Source organism: Carcharodon carcharias, chromosome 20 (assembly GCF_017639515.1).
Source record: "Carcharodon carcharias isolate sCarCar2 chromosome 20, sCarCar2.pri, whole genome shotgun sequence".
Classification (NCBI taxonomy): Eukaryota; Metazoa; Chordata; class Chondrichthyes; order Lamniformes; family Lamnidae; genus Carcharodon; species Carcharodon carcharias.
Genome location: NC_054486.1, coordinates 73,911,070 through 73,928,782, shown reverse-complemented (window position 1 = coordinate 73,928,782; position 17,713 = coordinate 73,911,070). Strand labels below are relative to the sequence as shown.

At 38.2% G+C, this 17,713-nt stretch overlaps 1 protein-coding gene across 3 annotated transcripts in view; it reads right to left on the bottom strand.

The window, feature by feature from the left end:
- cdc42bpb (CDC42 binding protein kinase beta (DMPK-like)) overlaps nucleotides 1–17,713 on the bottom strand; it is a 195,715-nt gene that overhangs the window by 31,934 nt on the left and 146,068 nt on the right. For all 3 annotated transcript variants that reach the window (XM_041214419.1, XM_041214418.1, XM_041214420.1), the window contains exons 16-21: nucleotides 17,190–17,295; nucleotides 15,203–15,327; nucleotides 14,946–15,051; nucleotides 13,878–14,026; nucleotides 11,410–11,507; nucleotides 11,176–11,255 (exon numbers count right to left, since the gene is read on the bottom strand). In XM_041214419.1, coding sequence (XP_041070353.1) covers nucleotides 11,176–11,255; nucleotides 11,410–11,507; nucleotides 13,878–14,026; nucleotides 14,946–15,051; nucleotides 15,203–15,327; nucleotides 17,190–17,295 — 664 coding nt within the window. The remainder of the gene's footprint in view (nucleotides 1–11,175; nucleotides 11,256–11,409; nucleotides 11,508–13,877; nucleotides 14,027–14,945; nucleotides 15,052–15,202; nucleotides 15,328–17,189; nucleotides 17,296–17,713) is intronic.

Genomic DNA, 17,713 nt, shown 5'->3' with positions numbered 1-17,713 from the left:
AGAAGGTTCACTTGACTGATACCTGGAATGGGAGGGTTACCTTATGAGCAGAAGTTGGACAGGCTGGGCTTGTAGCCATTGGAGTTTAGAAGAATGAGAAGTGATTTTATTGAAACATAAAAGATCCTGAGGGGACTTGATAGTATGCTGAAAAAATGTTTCCCTTCGTGGGGCAGACTAGAGCTAGGGGACAGAGTTTAAAAATAAGGGGTCTCCCATTTATGACAGAGATGAGAAGAAATGTTTTCTCTGAGGGTCATGAGTCTTTGGAACTCTCTCTTCCAGAGAGTTATGAAGGCGCGGTCATTGAATATTTTGAAGGCACAGGTAGATAGATTATTGACTAACAAGGGAATCAAAAATTATCGATAGGGGGCGTAGGCGGAAAAGTGGATATAAGGCCATGATCAGATCAGCTATGATCTTATTGAATAGCGGAGCAGGCTCCAGGAGCCAAATGGCCTACCTTTGTTCCTAATTTGTATGTTCATATGTTCTCTTATCAGTATTCGGAACTGAATATTGGTTGGAGAATGGGATGCACTCGGAGCCTCCTGCACTACTTGCCTGTTTCTTTTTGACAGTCTGGTGGTCACTCATTCCCTCTCTCCTTGCACACTCTTAAGCTCTGGGGTGACCACATCCATAAACGTGCTATTCATGTAGCTCCCAACCTCACGGATGCACTGCCGTGATGCCTGCTGCTGCTCAAGTTCCGAAACTCGGAGCTCAAGCTGCTGAACAGATGACACTTTCTGCACATATGGTTATCCTGTCCTGGAGTTCCCACATTGCACAGGATGTGCACTCTTGAGGTTGAAGCAACTCTGCCATTCTGCTATTTATTAATTAATAACCTTGTTACTGCTAATAAAATTTACTATGTTACCAATAACAATAAAGGTTTACCAATAATAAACGTTATGACTACCAATAAATCGAACTACTACTGACAAATTGTATTAATACTTAATACACCTTACTAGTCTCGCGCATTACAGCCCCGCTCTCCTGGCTGAAGTCTTGCTCTTTACAGTCTCCTCATCCAGTACTGCATGTTGGACAAGCAGTCTGATAATTTAGCCACAGTGGAGGAGTCAAGAGAAATGGAGATGAGATAGAGCTGGGTATCATTACTGTACATGTGAAAACCAATGCCGTGCTTTCAGCTGATGTCGTGTAAGGGCAGCATGTAGACAAGAAATAGTTGGGGGGGGGGGGGGGGGGGGTGGCCAACGATGGATCCTTTGGGGTTACTGGAAGTAATGGTGAAGGAGCAGGAAGGGAAGTCAACATAAGTGATTCCCTGGCTACGATTAAACAGATAAGAATAGAACCAGGTGAGCAAAGTCCCAATCAGCTGGATGTCAGTGGCGAGGCATTCGAGGAGTACAGTGTGATCAACCATTTCAAAGGCTGCAGACAGGACGAGAAAGATGCGGAGGGTAATTTATCTTTCCCACATGTGTATAGGATGTCATGTGTGTCTTTGAAATGAACCATTTCGGTGTTATGGCAGGGGCGGAAACCTAATTAGAGGGATTCAAACAAAGAGTACCATGAAAGATGGGCACGGACTGGGAGGTAATAAGTTGAAGGACTTCGGAGAGAAACAGGAGATTGGAGATAGGGCAGTAGTTTGCACGGATGGTGAGGTCAAGGATTGGTTTTTGAGAGTGATGATGGCAAATTTAAAGGAGAGAGACATAACGCCTGAAAAGAGAAAACCCATTAACAATATTGCCTAACATGGGGTTCCGGGGGGAAATTGGGTCGTATGCAGTTTAGTAGGAATAAGGTTGAGGGAGCAGGGATGGGGGGGTGGTGGTCACATGGACAAGGGCTTGGAGAGGGCTTAAGAGGAGATGAGAGAGAGACTCGAGAAAGATGCCCATTCAGAGATGGGACAGGGGGGTAGCCTTAGAGCAAGATTGGCCCAGTGGGCTAGTGGAAGGGAAGGATGCAGCGGAGGCAGCCGATCAGGTGATCTTGATCATAAAGAAGTCCAAGAGTTCCTCACAATTATTCTTAAAGGTATGGGTAGAAGAGACAGGACAGAGGGGGTTTAAGAAAACAGTTTGCAATAGAGAAAAGAAGCCAGCCTAGATTACGTGCTCAAGTTTCTGGAATGGGATTTGAATCTACAACCTTTTGACTGGAGGGAAGAGTGCTAACCACTGAGCCATAGCTGACATTGTAACGTGAAATTCAAATATTTACTAGCTTAAGTGTGCTTGATTCACAACTTTGCATTTAAAGGCCTTATGGCTTGTAACACAGTCCACTCACCTTAATTTGAAGTTGCTTAATTAATTATTTTGAATTGAAACCGTGCCAAAAATACTATTTAATTTCAATTGCTTAAGTTTAACTTATCAGATAGTTAGATTCTTTTCAAGAAAATACAACAACTTACCAGAGTACACTCATATATATACTGAAGATTTCTTTATTTCATTCAGTACTTTTAGATCAACATCTGTAAATAAAACTTGTACTCAATGGCATATGACATTGTGCTGTTCTGTACATTATAAACTTTATCCAAAGGTCTGATTGTTGGAACAGTTTAAAAAAATTATTTCCAGAAGAGTATTTTAACCCCTTGTTATCTTGCTTCCGTGTAATTTGTCATTTTGATCTGAATGCAATATTCAGTGTGACGTGTGTCCCCTTTCAGATTGGACAGGACTAATGTGGGCATCCCACATGACTTTGAATGCAAAATAATATGGCTAAGGGGTAGGCATGCTATCCTATTCACGGAATGAAAAATGGATAACTGTCCGTTCGTTGGAAACTTGATTTGCTTAAAGTAAAACTTAATTTTCTGAACACAAATTAGAAATTTTGGGCATGGTCCCAAACTGTTAGATGTCCTCCACTAATTGCAAGGGATTACGTTCAAAACAATTCTTTGGTATTATTTGGTATTGGTGAAATAATACAGGAAGGGATTCAGCAACTCTTTCCAAAATTGGCATTTGATTTACACAATACTCAGCTTGCTAACTTTTCATAAAAGGGCAAGTAGAAAACTACATAGTTTTAATGCGTAGCAGTCTGTTCAGAGTTTCAGAGGGCTATGAGCCTGGCCACTTTAGTGAAGTAATGAGCCAAGTTTGGCAGCACTTGAAGAATGTTTGCATGACTTTGTTTTAACGTAATGGCTTCCTGTGTTACTTTTTGCATGCAAATCAACCCTTCTCCCCCTGAAACTAGTTTGGGAATGTTGATTTTTGTTAATATCTGATTTAATTGGAAATAGTTTAGATTTATGGTAAATTGTGTGTGCCAAGTAGCATTTCAAAATAATATTTGTATTTTGTGTATTCAGGTTTATAAATTGATTATCATGACCTTGAATAGTTACCCTGTCTTGTTTGGTCCTTATGAATCACATTTTGTCTTGGTCATTCTCCTTGTTTGTTATCCAAGTACAATGTAGATCTTTCTGGTCAGCTATCACACAGCGTAGAATTTGTATACGTTGACAAAGTGTTTTGCTAAGTTTTTGTAAGGTGCACACCTTTGGTTTTCCTTCTTATATCTTGTGTCTATTTTGCAGTAGCTGATGTCAGAGTAGATTGAAAATTTATGGAACTAAACTTTCCTAAACTGATGAGGAAACGAAAGCAGCTGCGAACTTGAAATCAAAGATTTTAACAAAATTTACACAAAAATCAACAGATCTCTTTCCTCCTCAGTTACTCCAACAATGTCATTGTATAACAGACTCCAAAAATCTTGCTTGCTTTATATGGTCTCAAAGCTTCACACTTTTCTGTCTTGAATTCCACCCAATGACCAAGCCTGTGCAAGTTCCTGTGGATTACTGCACATTGGTCACTGCACTCAGTTTAGTATCATCTGCAAATTTAGGCACCAGGGACGTTACATTTTTAAAGAATGATTTGGAGGATGGAATAAACAGCAATACTTGCGACACTTCATTAAGAACTGATTCCTTTACGATTTTCATGTACTTTATTTTTAAGAATGTCTGTCTGATGTCCATTTGCTACATGAGTGAGCATTAAGGAATATGCATTTTATAGGTTTTTGTCAACTGTTTTGCCTGTTTAATTTGTAGTGTTGTACGGTTTTATAATTGGTTCCTGCTACTGTATTATCTACTCCCCTAAAGTAATTCCCCAGTGTGTCAATTACTTAAAGGTAGCAAGTAATAGCTCTGTTACAGATCATGTCATTTTTGGTAAGGTGCACATCTTTGGTTTTCCTTCTTATATCTTGTGTCTATTTTGCAGTAGCTGATGTCAGAGTAGATTGAAAATTTATGGAACTAAACTTGCCTAAACTGATGAGGAAATGAAAGCAGCTGTGAACTTGAAATCAAAGATTTTAACAAAATATACACAAAAATCAACAGATCTCTTTCCTCCTCAGTTACTCCAACAATGTCATTATATAACAGACTCCAAAAATCTTGCTTGCTTTATATGGTCTCAAAGCTTCACACTTTTCTGTCTTGAATTCCACCAATTGCAGCTTACAAAAACTTAGCAAAACACTTTGTCAACATATACAAATTCTACGCTGTAGCCATGGTTTTGATGTCGAGTATCGTAAAAGTTTCTGGTGTTTTCCTTGTGGGATTTAAAAAATACACCAAGAATAACGACAGCTATATGTCTAGTTATCAGTCTGGGTAGTGGTAAGGAAAGAAGCAAATGTTTTATGCAGAAAATGTAGTGTGAAAGTGTCTTCTGAATCATTTAGGAGAACAATTCAAATGGAACTACTTCCAAATCTTATGGTATTACACAAAACGTCAGATGTATTGAATAAAATGCTTGAACTTAGAACCTTGAAAAATTCCTCATATAAAAAGGCTGAATCATAATTTATATTTTAATTAAAAAGACAAAAGCTTCATTTACAATGGCAAAATAACTGACAGCAGTGAAGGGCAACTAACACAAAAGTCAAGTGTCATGAAGGTATGCAGTGGATTTTTAATCCACTGACTGGAAACATGAATTGAACATTAAAAAATATTCTTTAAAAATATAGACTAAAGTGAATTGAACTCTCAACCATGATGGCTACTTAATTTGCATTTTATACATTCCACATTCCAACCCAATTGAGGCAGAGATGGCATGTTTGCAAAAACCCAGCAAAGACAGTGACCTCAGAGGAATGCGAATGAACTATATTTCCTTTTCCATTAGCATAATCTCCAGATACTCAACTGGGTGGAGACAAGCCATCAAACCTAATCACTTGAACAATGGGACCCTGGCTAAAAGGGGGAATTCCCAGACCTGAATTAATCTGCATTTAAAACCACCTTCACATTGCAAGCAGTAAGGCCACTGGATTCAGCCTGAAGCCAGCCGAGTCAACGTACTACAGACTATGCATTCCTTTTAATTTATATGGACTCTAATTTGGTCAATGTATCCTTCCCCATTGTATTTGTGTACATGTGAACTATGAAGGTGTGTGCATGTATGCCTGAAAGTTAGTGCATATTTTATTATTTCACTTAGATAGGTATGATATAAGTATAATAAAAGCTAACTTCCTTCTTTGTTAAATTCAAGGAAACCTGTCCTATTGGTCCTTTCATGATCACAGCACATAAGTACTCATTGAATTGAGAAGTATATCCTTTTCGAAGTATAACCTGTTGCAGTCAAATGAGGAAAGGGAAAAAAGGGGAGCCATTTGACCCCTGCTCAACTGGTTATAACACTAGCAACAATGCAAATTGGTGAACAAGAATAGACATTTGGTTACAAATAATTTAGAAAGTATATTTTATAAACAATAATACGTTCAGCTCACGCACTGTAAATTGCATTTGATTGAAGGATGGAGACAGTAGCCTCCTTGCCCTTACATTGGTTCTTCTGCCCCCATACATCACTATCAACACCTTGGGGGGGGTTACCATTGACCAGAAGCTGAACTGGACCAGCCATATAAATGCTGCGGCTACAACAGCAGGTCAGAGGCTAGGAATCCTGCAGCGAATAACTCACCTTCTGACTCCCCAATGCCTGTCCACCATCTACAAGGCACAAGTCAGGAGTGCAATGGAATACTCCCCACTTGCCTGGATGAGTGCAGCTCCCACAACACTCAAGAAGCCTGACACTGTCCAGGACAATGCAGCGTGCTTGATTGGCACCTTTCCACATTCACTCCCTTCACCGCTGACGCACAGTGGCAGCAGTGTGCACCATCTACAAGATGCACTGCAGGAACTCACCAAGGCTCCTTAGATAGCACCTTCCAAACCCATGACCACCACCCACCTAGGGAAAAGGCAGCAGACACATGGGAACACCACCACCTGGATGTTCCCCTCCATGCCACTCACCATCCTGACTTGGAAATATATTGCCAGTCCTTCACTGTCACTGGGATAAAATCCTGGAACTCCCTCTCTAACAGCATTGTGGGTGTACCAACATCACATGGACTGCAGTAATTTAAGGCAGCAGCTCTCCACCACCTTCTCAAGAGCAATTAGGGATGGGCAATAAATACTGGCTTAGCCAGTGACACCCACATCCCATGAACAAATAAAAAAAACATACCTGGTTAATGGGTAGGTAGTGACATATAATGAAACTGACCGCAACAGAGTTAATAATCCAAGGCAATTCTCCTTCAATTTTCCCAGCTTCACACTATGTAGGAACATACCAGTCCAGCATTTCCCAACTCCAATGCAGGTTGACACTCTAGTAAAGTAGTGAAGGAGTGCTACACTTTCAAAGGTGCCCTTTTTAAATGGAACATTAAACCGAAGCCCCATCCATCCGCAGGTGGATGTAAAACATCCAGTAGCACTATTTTGAAGACCTGCAGAGGGGTTACCCACAGTGTCTTGGCCTTGATCAGCATCACCAAAAGCAGATGACCTAGTCGTCATCTCATTGTTGTTTGTGAGAGCTTATTCTATGCAAACTGGCTGCCAAGTTTCCTACATAACAGTGATATATTTCAAAAGGACTTCATTGACTGTAAAGCATTTTGGGTTGTTCTGAGGTCATTAAGGCGCTACACAAATGCAAGTTTCAAGCCTTACTTTTTTAGTGCATCTCCTCTCTTAACAAGGTATTTTTTTAACCATGTGAACTGGCATCTAAACCAAAAGGAAGAGAACACCTTCATAATTTGTGTTCCTTTACAGTCGTTCAATCTTCACTATAATGCCAGAAAGAAAGAAAGGCTTGAATTCATATAACGCCTTTCACAATATCCTAAAGCATTTTTTGGCAATGATGTACGTATGAAGCGCAGTAGTCACTGTTGTAACATTGGATGTCTTAATGAGTCCTTAAGAGATACTTAAGCACAAAATCTAGGCTACAGTTCCAGAGCAGCAGTGCTGCATTGTTAGAGGAGCAAACTCTCGGATGGAATGTTAAATCAGGGCACTGATCATTTACACTTACTTGGTGTAGCAAAGTCACTTACTCAACTTCAACCTACATTTTGTGTAGCCCATTTCTTTCAAATCAAAATATGCTTACAGAATCGGCAATAGTGCACAATGAAGAGTTTCAACACAGTTTTGATTCTTCTAATGAGAAAAATTTTGTCCCTTGTGAGTTATAAAAGCAACCAGATGGGACAAGTTACCTCAAGTGTCTTCAATGCAGTTTCCTCTTAGCAGAGACTTACATAATACACTCAAGATAGCACTGAGAAGCAATTGTGCAACCATTAAAGTACGTAATAAAATAAAACCGGTATCTCATTAAACCACTTGCCTCTAATCTGAACAATATAGCCTTCTTCTCTTGTCTGTTCATGACAGCATATTCCTCTCTCAACATATGGCTTTCATTGGCACAGTCCAGACAGAATAGCTACTCCTAGGTTTTTGACAATGCCAAGCAGTTGCTGGAAAAAAATCAGGGCAACGCAGTTTGACTTGTCCAAAATTTTCTCTCCTTGCTATGCAGGAGCAATTAATTTTCCCTCACAACATTTGATGTTACAGACTGTCTGAGACAGAGGGCTGTATGGAATCTCGTGCAAGTTATAAATCATGGTAAACTTAGGCCCTACTAATTGACAAAACTTTGCTTCAGCACTTGATTCACCCTTTGTTATAAAGTAAACCACTATGGCATCAGTGGCAAAATAGTTTAACAATCATACTTGCTGATTATGCAGTGATCTGATCTTGAATTATCTGATGCCTTGTTTCATGAGGATTGCCATACCAAATCTATGCTATAGCATCCAAAAAATCTAAAATTAGTCTATTAAGATCGATCCAAGCAGGTAGCTCAGGGCTGGTATAGCATTGTATCATCTACAGCTGGTAGGCTGGCACAGAAGCAAACGTATCATAATGCAACGAGAACACTCTAGCTACACATCAGTGCAAGGCTGACGCACTCATGCCAACTTTTCAATCATGTTGCTACTCAAGTCTCCTACAAAATGTTGAACAACGCTGTAAATACAGAGCCATATACATAATTGTACATGCACTATGGCACTCAGCAGCTTGAGGCAACTCCAACAACCACTAGCTACAGCCAGTAAAATTCTGCCAGTAAAGATGAAGTGCTTATTCTTAAATTTTTTTCTTCTTCCCCTTACTTTCTTTTTCCTGGTGGCTCATTCTAAGCATGACATCCCTGATGGAGGCAGCCCTCTGATATAATATCCAATGAGATTTCATTTCTAAATCTGAACTTCATGTGTCAAAAGGTTATTTGTTGGAATTATAACAGCTAAAGCTTTTCCTTTATTGATCTGATGTTCACACAAGCAGACAATTGGTAAGGCACTGAAAATAGTAAGACATAAAGTGTGATATGGAACAGGAACTCGGACTGATTTTTCTCCTCAGATTAGCCCATGGGAACCCCTATGGCACATTCATTTTTAATGTTTTCGAGCTAAGTCAATGCAAAGCAGAGATGGAGCATGGATGGTCCTTTAAATAGCTTAGTGGCATATTATGTGATTCATTTAACTATTGGGCCAATCTCAATTGGTAGCATTACTTTACTGATTAATAAAACATAAGGTATTACTTAACAAAATGAACAAAGTTGAATTCTGGATAAGAAATAACTAATGTTCAAATTCACTAATTACAATTTATATTATTTATTTCACAACTTAAAATCCACAGCAAACATGTCTACTTATTCTTAGCTGTTTCTTGGCAATTTGCAATTTTGAAGTTAATGAAATGACAGTGAAAATGCTCATTGTAAATTTTGCTGAACTCTGAAACCAATTTAATGATGTTAAAAGGAAGTAACAATGAAAGGAAAAAGCCAGATTCAAGGCAGAATGACTTTGAAGCAATATTTTCTTTATAATCCAGTACATAAATGTGATATTGCATCCGTTCACATTTTTAGTATTCATATTTTAAAATGCTCTCCATTATACAATTCAGGACTGGTACAACACAGCCACAGATATACAAGTAGCTCCCCACCCTAATCAATCTAATTATATGACCGAGCTATTTTGCTTTCTGGTTGTATGGCAACTGGGCTTTGGCTTTTGATTTTTTTAATGTTGTATTTTAGTCCAGTTCATTCGAGGGCATGCTTTAATATCACACACAAAGCACTTTCATCAAAGGAACATGTTAAAATGAAGATGGAGCATATTCATCTTAAGGGATCTTCCTAACAGAAGGGGGCACTGTGTCAATCATAATTTATTCTCATACCGTCACCTACAACTGACCAAAGAAAGGATGCTGTCAGGTATGGTAAAATATTTCCTTACATGTGTGTTCTTTATAAAGCAGGGCTTGATGGAAGATATCAAGTTTGAAAAGAGTAGGCAGCAAAACAAGAAGAATCATTGAAACAGTACATTAAAACAATATTTTAGACAGAAGTGAACTGCACATCACTTAGTTTCTGTAAATCCCAACACTCTAGGACGCAGAGTAATTATATGTACACTTAAATGTCAAAACGGTTACGGTTTTACAAGCTCGGGAGTTCAAATAAGTACCTGCAAAGCACTTGCTGGAACTGGAAAATAGGAATCGATGACTAAGTACTAAGAAAGTTTGATCTTTACTGGGTAACAGAGCAAAATAACACCTGAATCTTTGCTTGAGGTATATTAAAATTTAATTGTTCAGATGAATTGAGACCATCAGGTACAATGACTGAGGAGCTTTTAAAAAAATTTGTCTAATTTTATTTGAACTCCGTCTATAGTTAATTGGTATTGCAATTAAACAAAAATTTTTTCAAAAATGCCAACCTACAACTGTAGTACACTGTCGAATTACATTATAATATGGGCAAAGGATAATTCTATTTTTTCCAAGTACAATCACAATGGTAACTGCAGCTTGAACTCATTGTGAAATATGATTACTTGAGTACTTTGAACAGTAATTTTCAAGCATTAGCAATAGTAACAGTAAGTGCAGGGAATTTCATGGAAAGCTACAGCAGAAGTAATTAGGATGGAAAAATGAAGCACAGCTAGCTCAGAGGGTCAGATTATGCAAGTGGTAACAAGTTAGGGTGACAAAGCACGCACAGAAACTTACTTCTTCCCAAAATGCTAGGAGAGATGATGTAGACGAGGAAGAAACAGAGCCCTTTGTGCAACAGATATGAGAAAAACACTTAGTGAATTCCCTTTTGCAAATTCAAAAGTATTCATCAGGACACCATCTCTCACAAAGAGATTGCGGCATTTGGGCATAATCAATTTTGTTCAAAGGAAGGTCTTCATTTAATTTAAAAAAAGGCCAAATGCTTTAAAGATTCTTGTAAGATGTTTGGAGTTAGCATATGCAATGTCACAAAGTTTATTTTGTTTTTAAAGTTCTAAAGATTATTACGGACCATAGCTTGAAAAATGGAGTGTGAACTGAATCAACTAGTTACAAAAATCAGCAAGCACACTTTTTTTTTCTGGGTATCTAACCAGCATTTCCTTACCGAATCTTACTGCTTTTCAGCATTTCTGGCTTTTGCCTAAAAACTGTGTCAATTTGCTTGAAAAGATTGCAAAACATATTCCATGTAGATGTGGCAAGACTGTCTACTACATGCAAACCCATTTTTCTGCCCTATTTTGCATGATATAATATTCACCCAGCGCAAATAAAATTTATAAACCACCACAGAAAAAATACTCCCAGATTTTGAATTTTATCACTATATAATGAGCACTTACTTTAAATCCTAAGTCATGTGGAATTGGGGAGGTGTTAAAGTAGTCAAAAATGGAATCCTGAAAATCTGGAAGTTTGAGACCTTTAAAAAAAGAAGTTAAAGGCAAAATGTGAAAACACTGCTTCCTTTAAAAAAAGCTAGCCATACAAATTTTACTGATGTTTTTTAAAAAAGCAGTTCATAATTATATTTACAGCTCATAGTAAAGCTGTTCCAAGCTGCAGATGTCACTAACCTTTTTCTGTTCTGGCTCTGTTTTCCTCTAATTCTTTCTTTAAATTCTGTATCTCTTCTACAAATTGCTGATTCTTGGCATCCGCCTCCTTCAGTTTACTAAAATAAAATTTTCATGATAGAGATTGAATTCATCTTGGTGTTCTGCATTCTATCGACAAAAGTTTTCATACGCAATCCAAGAAATTTGCCAAAGATTTTAACATTCAATATTTTAAACACCATTTTGCCAGTTAGAAAAATCAGGAGATCTTGCATTTATATAGTGCCTGATTACATTCCTGAGGCATCCCAATAGGCTGCATAAGCAAAGAATTATTGCTTTAAGGGCATTCACTGTTGTTCTGTGGGAAAGTGCAACAGCCAATTTGAATGAAGCAAGAATCCACAAACAGCCAATGACATAAACCACCAGTTAATTTGTCAATGGTGGTGGTGGTTCATCTGAAGGACAGCACCTCTACCAATGCAGCATTCCCTCAGGAGTGCCCTAAAGTTCCAGTCTCCTCAAAACTAAATAATTTAACTTGAGTGTCTTGGCTATTTGCTTTTACAATTGGCTGAATTTAGTTAACTTAGTTAAATTTCTAGTTTGGGTCTGGAAACAGTTATGAGTCTGGTATATTTATAAAATATACAGAATATATTAAAAAAAAGGACAAGGCTAAACAGCCCCTCGAGCCAGTACCAGCATTCAATTAGATCATGGCTGATGATCCATCTCAATTCCACTTTCTCGTCCTACCTGCATAGGCCCCAGTTCCCTTATTGTACAAAAATCTTGAATACACTCAAATGATTTGACATCCACAGCCCCCAAGGTCTGTTTCACAACCCTTTGAGTGAAGACATTTCTCATCCTAACTGCCCTAAATGGTTGACTTTTATTCTGAGGCTATATCCTCTCGTTCTAGACTCTTCAGCCAAGGGAAACAGTCCATCAGCATCTACCCTATCAAACCCTCTAAGATTTGTACACATACACTGTTAGGAGTGCTGTGCGCCATTTGCAGAAAGGTAAATTTAAGTCAGAGAGGGCCTAGAGCAGCTATTCACCAGGATGGTATCAGAGCTGAAAAATTACAGTTATGAACAGAGACAATGGCCAGGATTTTACGGCCCCTCCTGCCTGGCAGGATATTACGGCCCTGTCAAATTGAATGGAGGCTTAAATGGTTCGCTGCGCCTGCCAGGGGAGACACACCGTGGCGCGGCCATAAAATCCTGGCCAATGTCTCAGTCACAAGGTTTGCAGGCACCAGTCATGGAGAGGTGACTATTTGGCCCACTGCACTTATGCCATCCCAATTCCAAATTGGAACCGTGAATCCCAAAATATTCCCACTAACTTGCAATATTCCCCTCCCCCGACACCTTCCCCGATTTTAAATGCTTAACCACTCTTCTCTTACAACTGCAACTGTCTCTGCCACAATGTTTTCAACATCTCAATGTAAAGAAATTTATCCTAACCCCTCTCCTCAATCTCAGGTGACAATCTTCAACTGAAGATCCCTAATTACCGACTCCTCAGTAAAAGTAAACCGTCTTTTTCCATTCAGCCCAACAAACTCTACATAATCTTAAATATATTAAATTTCCTCTTAAATTCCTGCTCCGATGGAAGTCTCAGTATCTAAAAATTCGTTTCATAACTATTTTCTCATCTCTGGTATTATCCTGGACATTGTCTGCTACGTGCTCTCTGTATCTAATTTCCTTTTTATAATGGGCACACAGCGACCTTAACCATGACCTAAGCATCATCCTGTACAAATCTTAGAGGATTTGACAGGGTAGATGCTCTTAGGCTGTTTCCCTTGGCTGGAAAATCTGGGCGTAGGGGGCATAGGATAAAAGGTCAGCATTTAGGACTGATTAGAGAAGAAATTTCCTCACTCAAAGATTTGTGAACCATTGGAATTCTCTATCCCAGACGGCTATAAATGCTTAGTTGTCAGCATATTGAAGAGGGAGATCAATAGATTTTTGTGCTGTAAGAGGGCTGAGGGCTATGCAAATAGGATGGGAAAGTGTGATTGAGGTAAACCATCAGCCATGATCTAACTGAATGGTGGCGCAGGCTCAGTGGGCTGTATGGTCTATTCCTGCTTCTATTTTAAAAGTATATGCCCCATCAAAATAGCAAAAGCATAACCACTTCAAGTCAAAAACTAGAAATTTAACTAAGTTAATTATTTAGAAATTGCAATGAAAGTTTAGGGTAAAACATTTTTAAACATGTCAAAATTCAAGTTGAGAGTCTAGCAAATAGTTACAAGGAAGCTTGGAGCAGTGTTTATTAATTCTTCTGATTTATGGAGACTAGATTAGTGAATGGCTAAAGGTGGCATCTGTGGAGGCCTAGTCAATTATGTGAGTAATGCCATTGGAAATGAATAGCAATGCTATTGAACAAATGCACCAAAAATCCAGCACCAAGAACTAGTATGATAATAAAAATCATACCTCTCAAATGCCATATTAGTAGCTTTCATTCTACTTAGCTCTTCCTGTACCAATTGCTTAGCACGTATTTCTGCTTCAAGAGCTGACTGCAGCTCTAACCTAGCCGACATATCCAACTTTGCGCTGCGTCTTACTTTCCACAGTGGATCCTGGAAAAATATAAGACAACCTAGGAAATTAACATACTAGTTTGTCTGGAAAATATTAACAGTGGAATTACAGTCAGTAAAGTATGAGGGAGCTGAATTAACTTGGCTTTGAAACACCTTATGTTAATAATGATTGCTACTGATGGCAATTAATGATGCCAGTTTGGTTTCTCATATTATTGGGTCCAGTAAATTCTAAACTATGATGGTGACATCACAGCTCACTTCTCAAAGACATTGAGAATGGCAGTTATATATAATATAAATATATATATGCAAATGTGTTTGTAATGTGTGTGATATATATATATATATATATATATATATAAAAAAATATATATTATAAATGAATCCTACAAGGGACAGTGAGGCTCTCCAACAGTTAAATGTCAATATACTTCTGTATTTTGCTGAATTTTGTTTGTTACTCTATCAACAGTGTACAAACAAAATCAAAGCACATTTCCCTAAGGTTGGAGATGGCTGGCAACTATAATAATATGCTTTCTTCTCCAGAAATATTTTATGCTGTCATGTAATTTGTATCATTACATAGGATTATAGATTTAACAGTTAACTTTAACAGCATAAAGCGATATATCGATATTTCAAAAATTTGTTTTCATGACTTGTTGATCAAGTGTACCCACACATTAATTCTGGGTAAAATTTTACTTGATGTAGAAAAGTACATTTGTTACTTTATTGTGTGAGATTATTCACCCGTAAAAGATGCTTTAGTTTAGGACATATTGCTTTCAACACACAAGATTTTCAATAGGCTGTAGGTGAATATTTCTAATACGAATTGAATCCGTTAATTTGTTCTAAAACTAACATTCTTCCTTCAGCAAAAACAAAGTGAAAGATTATAATGATCAGGATTCAATTAAACCAAAGTAAATGACTATAATCATACCAGTGTTCTTGAGCCTAGACTAGAATTACGCAGTGATTCAAGTTCTTCTGTCATCTTGGATGCCAGAGCTTGTAAGTATCCTCTTGCGTCCTTCTCATCACTTACCCTAACAAAAAAGTCTCCTTGTTATATCATGATTTATAATAAATAGAAAAAATACAAGATAACCTACAGATATTAGAGGAAACACAATCTCATAAATGACCACAATAGTAGCACTGAAACAGTTCTATTTTTAAAGGAGTACTACTTCATACCACTGTATAATCTCTGCAATTTGAGCTTCCCAGTGAGCCACTGACTCTTTTCTGGCTGCAAGGTCCTGCAATTCATCTTCAAGTCGTCTGTTCTGTGTTGTAAGCTTGTCCACAAATGTACTTATCTGAAAATCAAAAGCTGTAATTTTTAAATTGGGAATATACATGTTTTCCAAGTGAATAGCTTGTGAATGCTTCATGTGCGCAAATAGAATTTTATCATAAATTTACATTGAAGCAAAACATTTTTTATTCCCAGTAAACGCACAATCATCACAGGAACCCAAAAACTAAATTAGATTAAATGCTTAGTAATCTGGTAGTCCATATGAGTTTGTAACAAGTCAGGCTATACTTTTTTGAAAACATATAAGTGCTTCATCTGGGCATTTTCTAAACTGTATGCTTGTGCACTTCTCAGCAGGTATTACAGAACAACAATCAGGAGGAAGAGCACAGGCTGAATTTCTTATTGTGCATCTAGGATCATTGAGGTCAAATGTAGTGACCCAATACTGTCACAGTACAGATGAAAAGTCATCCACCTGAAATGCTGGGCAGAGTTTAGCTCCTGCGATGGAGGAACCCCACTGGCCTGGGAACCAATGGGAACCCGTCACTTCTGTCCCAGAGGCCCAACACTACCCAAGTGCAATCAAATGGCCAGCATGAAGCATCACATTGGATTAAGTCTCCAGTAGGACAGAAATCCTGACCCCAAGAGCTGCTGGCCAATCAGAGGCTGGCAGCTCTCAAAGGCCAGCAGGAGCTGTGGTTGCTGCGGGTAATGTTCTGAGGTCTTCACCAGGGATCATTGCAGAATCCCTGGAGACAGGTGGGTAGGTGAATGGGGCAAGATGGGGTCGCTGGTGAGGTAGAGGGGGTGGGGGGGACGGTCAGATGCAAAGGCAGGAAGGTGACTTTCAGCACCTCTTCCCAGATACTGGGTCCTTTAATCAGAGACCCATGAAAGTCCCATTATATCCCTGAGCCACAATTAAATCCCAGTGGCTTAAGGGTAATTGGCTTTAAGTGGTTCATTGATGAGCATAATTCACATCCCACAATCAGCAGGCATGATTTCAGTGTTGGGCCCTTCCTGCTGCCAACTAAATTAGGGACAGTTTTCCTGAGGTTGGGAATTGGACACAGGAATGCCCACCTGATTCTCTCCCTGCCCCCAACCCCCTTCCCTACCATCATGCCCCCTCTGGCAGGCTCCATTAGATTCTGCCCATTAACTGTTTCTCTCTCCAAAGATTCTGTCAGACTTGCTATAAATTGATAATTTTTTATTTTAGGCACAATTGTTGTGCTGGCTGAAATGAACAATCTTGTTCTTTATCATTAATCTTGCTAAAAAGGTTGTTAACAAAGTACAGCTTAAAAAATTAGTCTTTTGATTTAAATTCTTCATTAAAATGTTCAGCTAATAAATAGTACCATGTGATGGGACAAGACTGCAACTGGCTGACTTAACAGAATTAATGTGTCAGTTATTACAGGTGGCTTCTATATCCAGTACACATTGTATATACTGTAAACAGAACAATATTTGCTTCATCTGGGATTTAGAACTTCTACAACCATGTAGAAAAGTTAATTGATCCTAATTGGATTAGATATCTTTTGAATAATTCCTTAGTCCTATCTTTGCACTGCCATACTTTTTTCAAAGCTGTAGCTACAAACCCAGATGTCATCAACTGACTCTGCAGTGCAATAAAAATGGGTCAGCAGCAATGGGCAATGCAGAGAAGTTTATCAAGTTACTGATACTTTTTGATATACTTATTTCATAACAACAAATTAGGTTCCTACCCAAACCTGGTCCTGCAAATGTATGCATCTGATAATACTTTACATCAAAAATGAATGCATGGGCAATTATATATATTTTTGATATGAACATTTGCCTTAACTTAACAGATTTCATGGATCCAAGGTGATAATATTACTGAAATAAATATCAAGTGAAGTGACTTACTCGATCATTTTCAACTGAAAATTTCTTGTTCTCTTCAATAAGCATGTTTCTCTCACATTCATACTTCTTTTTCAGTTCACCCAGAGTTTCCTCCATCTCATTGTGCCTGTACACAAAAAAATAGACATATTCAGCACTTTTTCAAACTGTGCTATAAATTGACAACTTATTTGTTCAATAATACATCATAGGGGTCTTTTCTGATGCAACATTAGTGTCTGTCTATATAGATAATGCTCTGCAAGAGGCAGTAACACTCAATATCTAAACCTAGGGCTAAATGTGTACAGTTCTTTCTTATCCGAATTATATACAAAGGTTTGGATAGAAGACAGATGAATCATTCACATTTCACTACTTACTTTATGCTTTTGTTTTTGTATATGTTAAGCATAATGGTAAAATGAGGCTTATGATTCAAAACATGATGATCTAGTAGCAGCAATGTAGTTTTTGTAATCCTAAAAGCATTGCTCTTAATACTTGCAGAAATATCAAGTAATTGAATTTCTCCCCAAAATATC